Below are 8,873 nucleotides of genomic sequence, written 5' to 3'. Positions count from 1 at the left end.
TGTTATTTCCTCTTCGATTTTAAATTTTCATTTAAAATCATCATTATTTTAAAATGCTTCTTTTTTTATTGTATTATTATTATTGCCCCGTGGCCCTAAAAAATAAAAAATCACACAATGTCTTACTAGATAAGAATATAATACATCAATGAGATGAACCAATGAGGCTTCTCTGGCGACGCCTGCTGGACAGAGTGCTGTATGTACTACATCAATGTTAGAGGACAAGGTGTTTATTATTGTGAAGGCAAGGGGGAGTTTAACATGTAAAGTTGTTGTTGTACAGTCAAATTTAAAAGTTCAAAGGGCTTTAGAGTTTCATTCCATTGGCTTTAACACAGATGAAATGATCATGAACAAAAAGAAACCACTTTAGGACCGGTTAGAGCCAATTTAGCTTTGTTTCAACAATTTCTTCAGCTCATTCAGCATTGCTTCAGCAATAACGTTTTCTGTTTTTCTAGTTTCTGATGTAATTATCTCGTACATATGGATTATGTGGTCATGTTTGTTACCCTAACAAACATTTCTCTAAAATCAGACTGGGAGAAATTGCTCCTGAAAGATCTGTCCAGTTGTATTGAACCACAACAGTCGTGTGGTCGTGTCAGTGAGTTCAGAACTGAAGAAGGAACACGAGGATGGACAGAAAACCTGTCCACTCCTGTTCAAATCCCTGGTTTCCATGGTGTTTTTCTCTCCCAGCAGGAGTCAGCAGCAGGGTTTCAGTGTTTGGAGAGAGTTCCTGGGAAAAAGTGGGATGTGAATTCCTGGCACTGAGCCCCAGTGTCGACGCTCATAATGAGGCTTTTGTGTGTCTGACACGGGATTCTCCAACCAAATCTTATCTCATTAGCGCTTTTAGAGGCCGGCATCAAAGTGAAGGGGAAGAAGGTTTGATGCTCCAGCACCAAAAACACAGTAATATGTCTGATAAATGTTCTTCTGTTATTTAAGATTTAAGATGAGCTCAATGTGAGTTACTTTACTTTGAGTTCATTGGATCTTTAATAATAGAAGAATATGTGTTAAACATAGTTGAAACTGTTTTACAGGTCATTGCGTTGAATTTGAGTAGTTTACTATTTTTTTTTTAGGAAATTAAACACATTCTTTTATAAAGTTAAAAGTGATGTTTGGTGCCACTGTATTATCTGTTTAAAGGGACAGTTCACTCCAACTCCACAACGCTCTGGTGGACAAGTTGTGACCTGCACATTCACCACGCTATGAGATAATCATGTAAACATTATGTAACATTACGACACATGAAGCAAATACTGTGAACTACTTTCTCTTCTGAAATCCCTCCGCCCAGCAGCCGTGTCTGGAATGTAGTTCCGGCTGCATTTCCCTCTAAAACAACTCTGTGTGGTAACGTTGTGTTATTATCTCATAGCGTGGTGAATGTGCAGCTCACAACTTGTCCACCAGAGCGTTGTGGAGTTGTTGGATTGTGTATTTGATGAGTTTGATATGACTATAGGGGTTATGGAGAGAGGAGGATCTGACTAAATGTTGGACTGTCCCTTTAATGCACATTACTTGCTGCATATAATTCGACACACAGAGTATTCTCATTTAAAGCATCACATCAGTGGAACTCAGCGCCACAATCGATCAGAGAATCTCCATCATTTCACTCGTTCCAAGCAAACGTTAAGAACCGGCTTCTAGACACCCAAAGCTGTGAGCACTGATGTTGTTATTGTCGTCTAAATGTGTATTTATTATGTATGTATTTACGGACAGTTAGTATGTGTTTGTGTCTCTACCCTATGTGGTACAATATTTTATTCCATTGTTGTTCTTTTTAAAAGTTGCCTCGTACAAACTGGCAAAGGGACAATCGATGAAAACTAGCTTTTTAAAGCAGAAGTAAGCGATCCGGTGGTTTTGTCTAATGCTGCGTTCCAGGCCGGCTTTTGAAACCGTAAATTACAGCTTCAAGTCACAACTTACGACTTTGTAGCGTTCCAGGTAACCCACTCGTGTTTCTCCGACCTGTTTTACCTGTGAAAGTCACTATAACGGCCACTCGTAACTTCTGACCCGTGAACTCGTACCAGATCGAACTGGTACCACTTCACAGGTCGGAAAAACAGGAGTTACGAGTTGCCTTGAACGCACCATAACGTCTTGTCAGCCGATGGAGTTAGCAGCCCCCGCCCTCGTCATGGATCTATTGGTCCTCGTCCCTACGTCACCACATTCACGCGCATCCCTTGGCTGCACACACAGAGAGGACTGCCCCTTTATGCCGTTCTCTCTCCTCATTGGATAAAGGTTGTAGGATACAAGGAAAGTTTTCTCCTGGGCTCAGAGCAGAGCAGAGTGACTGACAGACCCGTGTTTCAGACCAAACACTCTATAGAAGTGATTGCTGTCGGAAGATACAACTATTTAAGACTTAGATTAACACAAAAATATCACTTACTTCTGCTTTAAACTAATTCGAGTGCATTTACATTATGTGTTTTTTTCAAACAATGTTAATGTGCATTGTCCCTTTTCAAATAAACTAAACTGAAACTGAAACTCCTTTAGCCATGATTTGTAGATACGAATCGATGCCGTTCGGTTCAGTGACTTCCTGCCTCCGTCTTTGCTCCTTCAGGACGATCCAGGACCCGACAGGGAGAACAATTGCATTGTATTGTATTATATTGAATTTTTCTGTGTAATTTATATAACCTTGTTTTCACTTTTAGCACCCCCCTCCCCCTTCCCCTTCAGGCTGCACTTGAAAATAAGAATTTTGTTCTTAAATTGCTCTCCTGGTTAAATAAAGGTAAAAAAAAAACTAAAAAAAACTCCATGCTTCCTCCCTCGGGCGTCGTTCCCTCGGGCGTCGTTCCCTCGGCGACGGCCAGCGCGGACAACGTGATCTTTTTTTTTTCTCCTTCAGAAGGAACTCGCTTTGTTTTAAAAAAAGTTTGTGTGATATAATTTTGCAAATGACATCATAGTCTAATATACAAAAAAAAGAGAGAGGACTGCAGTCATTTTGTGAATAAAGAAAAATAGGTTTCTTTTTTTTTTTTAAACTCTTGAGACGTCAGCGTGTTTCTGTGGACAGCTGATCATCACAGGCCTGAGTGAGTGTGTTTCCATCCCTCAGCTGTAGAGTCAATAGTACAAACTCAGGTAGGCCACTCTGCTCCTCTGCTTCAGGAACTCCTTCTCGTTGTTCATCTGGAGAGAAACACAAGAGCAGGAGATGAAGATGATGAGATGAATTCATCCTGTCAAAGAGAAATATAGACTATAACTATTATACAGTTCAGCATTAGAGAAACACTGTCCACTGATCTAAATGGGTTTGGGGTCTAAAACTGCACAACGGACAGTTTCTACCAGTTAATTAGGTAGATGCAGTAGAGATGCTAATAGAGATGTTAATATACTTTATCCATGCCAGGCTGGAAAATGATTGTGCTATAGCAGCATTCACATGAGTGCAAATGGAGAATAAGAAGAATGAAATAGGAACAATTTCAATAAAGTATCCACAAATCTATAATAATAATAAAAAAACCGATAATAAAATATAAAAAAATAAATGCAATAAACCCTCAGTCATGAAAGTTGCAGTTCTGTGTTTGAAGCTGTTTCAGAGAAATATTAATTCACCTTTACACCTCATACAAATACAAAGAGGTGTTTCTGATATTTAGTCAGTATATATTATTATATATTATTCAATATATTGACTAAATATAATGTAATATAATTCCACAGGATGACCTTGACATGTAGTGGCTGTCTAACAGTGTTAGACAGCACAGCTCTGAGTTCCTAATTAACAGATTGTCTCTTGTTTGTTTAATCTACACAAACGCTGCAGGTGCTGTGTTGTTGCTTCCAGGACTCGCTGCTGGTCGCCTGGCAACACAACAGGAAGTCACTGCTCGTGGCCAACACACATCCCACACACATTACACTGTGTGAAACCACAACATGTCATTTTACACCTTTGGGTTCACATTAATTAAATACACAAGATATAAAGCGTCAAATCAGCTGTAGATTAATTTTTTAACTCAACACATTTTAATAAAACGTTGGACTGTCCCTTTAAGAGATCCAGGTTAAAGCAGGTCATTGTCTCTGTGAAAGTCAGTCTCTCTTCACTGTTTCAGTCCCGACTGAACAAATAAAACGTCTCAGTCAAGTTTTGCATCGCTTGTTTTACATTGAAAGACACTGAGCGTCCTCTCGGTTTTCACTTTTTACATTTGGGAGTCAAAACATCATCATCATCATCACCGTCACCGTCACACTGCAAAAACTCTACATCTTTCCAAGAATATTTGTCTTATTTCTTGTCAAAATGTCTCATTTCTAGTCCAAACTAATCTCTTCCCACTTAAAATATTTTATTTTTATTTTTTATTTAAAGGTTTATTTGGAATGGGACCTCACATATTCATGAACATACAAAAAAAAAACAATTAATTGCAGTAAATATGTCGGATTTAGCTGGAAGCTAATTTCCATCCGTAACTCATCATCTAAAAATGAACTTGTTTTTAGATCATTTTCACTTCTTTCAAACAAATTTTCACTTGAAATAAGTAGAAAAATCTGCCAGTGAAAGCAAGTTTTTTGTGCTTGTAATAAGAAAGAAAAACTTGCTCCACTATCAGATTTTTCTACTTATTTCAAGTGAAAATCTGCTTGAAAGAAGTAAAAAGTGTCTAAAAAAACAAGCAGCTTTTAATGTGATGAGTCTTATTTTAAAGCAGATATCAGCTTCACGGCCGTTTCGGCTAATGCTGCGTTCAAGGCAGGCTTTTGAAACCGTAAGTTACAGCTTCAAGTCACAACTACGACTTGGTAGCGTTCCAGGTAACCCGTAGCTCGTGTTTTTACCATCCTGTTGTCTGTGAAAGTTCCCTATAACGGCCACTCGTAACTTCCGACCCGTGAACTCGTACCAGATCGAACTGGTATGACTTCACAGGAAGGAAAAACACAAAGTACGAGTTTCTTTGAACGCACCATGAGTTAGCAGCCCCCGCCCTTGTCAGGCATCAATTGGTCCTCGTGCTACGTCACCACATTCACGCGCATCCCTTGGCTGCACACACAGCCCTTCATGCCGTTCTCTCTCCTCATTGGATAACACTTGTATCCCACAAGGAAAATTTTCTCCTCGGGTTACAGCAGAGCAGAGTGACGGAGAGACTCGTGTTTAGGCTGAAATACTTCATGTAAGTGATTGCTGACGGAAAATAGGACTATTTAGGACTTATATTAACAAAAACATTCCACTGATATCTGCTTTAAGTAGAATGAGATTTGTTTTGACTAGAAATAAGACAAATATTCTTGGTAAGATGTTGAGTTTTTGCAGTGCACCGCCGCTGCAGCAGCTGCACCCACCTTCACCCGGAGCGACTTCTTCTCCAGCGGAGGCAGTCTGACTCTGCACCAGTCCGGGCTGCCGAAGCACATGGGCCAGCTCACCTTCCTGCTGGTCTGAGCGCCGTGGCCGTAGGCGCCGGGGCTGCAGCACAACAAGCCTCTGTCAGGGCCGAGGGGTGTGTGTGTGTGTGTGTGTGTGTGTGTGTGTGTGTGTGTGTCTGTCTGTCTGTCTGTCTGTCTGTGTGTGTGTGTGTGTTAAGGTCTCTGCACTGGCTACCCTGTCTGCTTCCGGTTACTTTGACAAAATAAAACACCCGTTGCCCTTTACATACAGAAAAACCATGACGATAGAATTTGTGCTTTTACTTTGAAACAGGAAGCTAACCTACCCTCGATGTAGCTAGCTTGAACCAAAATAAAGCGTCTTTGCTTGAACCGATGCGTTTTGACCGATCTCGTCCCGTTAGCGGCATTTGACCGCTCAAGATGCCTTACCAGAGAGTTTTGTAGCTCTGAGACGAAGATCGGCCCGCCGGTTTCCCTTTAGAGTTGCTGAAGAGTTTCTCTGATGACTTTAGGTGGAGGCAGGCTAACACTACCCATACACTTCCAGTGTTTGAGCTAAGCTAATTAGTGACTTTAGGTGGAGGCAGGCTAACACTACCCATACACTTCCAGTGTTTGAGCTAAGCTAAGTAGTGACTTTAGGTGGAGGCAGGCTAACACTACCCATACACTTCCAGTGTTTGAGCTAAGCTAATTAGTGACTTTAGGTGGAGGCAGGCTAACACTACCGTTTGAGCTAAGCTAATTAGCGACTTTAGATGGAGGCAGGCTAACACTACCCATACACTTCCAGTGTTTGAGCTAAGCTAATTAGTGACTTTAGGTGGAGGCAGGCTAACACTACCTATACACTTCCAGTGTTTGAGCTAAGCTAATTAGCGACTTTAGGTGGAGGCAGGCTAACACTACCCATACACTTCCAATGTTTGAGCTAAGCTAATTAGTGACTTAAGGTGGAGGCAGGCTAACACTACCTATACACTTCCAGCGTTTGAGCTAAGCTAATTAGCGACTTTAGGTGGGAGGCAGGCTAACACTACCTATACACTTCCAGTGTTTGAGCTAAGCTAATTAGTGACTTTAGGTAGGAGGCAGGCTAACACTACCTATACACTTCCAGTGTTTGAGCTAAGCTAATTACGGTGATACGGCTCTATCTCCCTTGTTACTGCACGCACAGTCGAAAGGATGGTGTCTATCTGCTGGTCATGGACTCGGGAGTGAGGCAAGACACGAAAAAAAAATGTTGGCGTATCCCTTTAATTTTTTTTATGAAGTATTTATTTATTATTTTTATCTTTTTTATTCTATTTTAATTCATCCATTTTTATTCTATTTTATCCTACTACACCTGTCTATTTTACTTCATTTTATCTAGTGTTTTCCCCGTTGCATACGATTGAGTGTAGGATAGCGTTTCCCCGATGTAAAATCCAATGCTCTAAAATTATTGTGTGAATGTGTTTGTGTATGTGAATGTGTGTGTGAATTGATTGATTGATCGATTGTGTGTGTGTGTGTGAGAGTCTCCGTCTCACCCTGGACTGTCCTCAGCTGAGCAGGACGGGGGTTTGAACCTCTCTGTAGCGGAGCTGAACGGGGATTTTCCGGGAGGGGGGAGTCTGGACTTGCTTTGGTCCTGCTGGTACTGCTGTGGTGAAGGCGTCGCTGTCTGACGGTACAGATTAGAGATTAGAGAGGTGTTTTTAAATTACAACACCGGCTGCTTTATATTAAACTTGCATGGAGTTGTATCGGCAAGTTAGAGAATATACTCTGAAAAAGAAGTCAAACTAGAGAAATTGATCAAATGGACGGTGCTATGTTTTATGTTGTCTCTGTTGTAAGTTTAATAAAAACATGTCTAAAAAACTTGTGTAAAATCAGTGAAAGTTTTTAAAAGTACGAGGTTTCTTGAACTCACCTTACAACAGGGTGGAAACCGAGCTGCTGTCCTGGCCGTGAGTCCGTATCCTTTATTACTCTGCGGTTTCCTCTCCAGTTCATAAACTAAGGTGCCAAACTGGAAGAAACACAGAGATTACTAATACATTTTTCATTTTAATCACATGGAGAAACAGTAACAACAACAACAACAACAACAACAACAACACACGTTAAACGTAAGCGTTGAAGAAGAAGACACAAAGCAGGCTCTTCTTTTTAAGAAGACTCAGGTCTTTTGACATCTGTAATGTAATGCTGCGTGTGTTTTATCAGTCTGTCACTTGTTAAAATGTTTTTTGTGTTCATCTTTTTTTGTGTCGTTGTGTGAGCTACTGGACTAACTTGAATTTCCCTGCTAGGGATGAATAACATATTATCTATCTATCTATCTATCTATCTATCTATCTATCTATCTATCTATCTATCTATCTATCTATCCATCCATCCATCCATCCATCCATCCATCCATCCATCCATCCATCCATCCATCCATCTATCTATCTATCTATCTATCTATCTCTCTCTCTCTGTTATATCTATCTATCTATCTATCTATATATCTATCTATCTATCTATCTATCTATCTATCTATCTCTCTCTCTGTTCTATCTATCTATCCATCCATCCATCCATCCATCCATCCATCCATCCATCCATCCATCCATCCATCCATCTATCTATCTATCTATCTACCTACCTACAGTATCTATCTATCTATCTATCTATCTATCTATCTATCTATCTATCTATCTATCTATCTATCTATCTACCTACAGTATCTATCTATCTATCTATCTATCTATCTATCTATCTATCTATCTATCTATCTATCTATCTACCTACAGTATCTATCTATCTATCTATCTATCTATCTATCTATCTATCTATCTATCTATCTATCTATCTACCTACAGTATCTATCTATCTATCTATCTATCTATCTATCTATCTATCTATCTATCTATCTATCTATCTATCCATCTATCCATCCATCCATCTATCTATCTATCTATCTATCTATCTATCTATCTATCTATCTATCTATCTATCCATCTATCTATCTATCTATCTATCTATCTATCCATCTATCTATCTATCTATCTATCTATCTATCTATCAAACGGTTGCTACCTCGTCGTTGTCGTAGCAGCCGGGGCCGACGTCCGGCGCCTCCTTCCGGGCCAGCTGGTTCCCCAGTCGGTCCGGAGCGAAGTGTCCGGGGAACAGCTTCCTCTCCTGGGTGCTGCCGAAGAACAGCCTGCGGGGGCCGGCCGGAGGCATGTGGAAGAAGAAAAAACACTAAACTAAACTAAACTAAAATAAAATAAAACAATACAATACAAAAAACAAGAGAGAACGAAGCTACGCTGCTGGTAAACAAACAGTTCACGTCGTCGTCGTCGTCTCAACCGCTCATGAGTCTTCTCCGTGTTTACACTTGTAACGATGGCAACCGCGTTGGTGCATAAATTATGCAAATCAGTAGTTTG

General features: G+C 40.3%; 1 protein-coding gene across 1 annotated transcript; it reads right to left on the bottom strand.

Moving 5' to 3' along the window:
- Window positions 1–3,129: 3,129 nt before the first annotated feature.
- LOC310988878 (ciliary microtubule-associated protein 3-like) lies at window positions 3,130–8,664 on the bottom strand (the record flags this gene model as incomplete). Its single annotated transcript, XM_083975682.1, has 5 exons — window positions 3,130–3,195; window positions 5,389–5,512; window positions 6,975–7,108; window positions 7,361–7,459; window positions 8,515–8,664. The coding sequence occupies 5 exons, from the start codon at window positions 8,662–8,664 to the stop codon at window positions 3,130–3,132; spliced, it is 573 nt and encodes a 190-aa protein (XP_083831808.1).
- Between the last annotated feature and the right edge of the window lie 209 nt (window positions 8,665–8,873).

Source organism: Trachurus trachurus (assembly GCF_905171665.1).
Source record: "Trachurus trachurus genome assembly, chromosome: 7".
NCBI lineage: Eukaryota > Metazoa > Chordata > Actinopteri > Carangiformes > Carangidae > Trachurus > Trachurus trachurus.
This window is presented reverse-complemented; position numbering and strand designations above follow the sequence as displayed.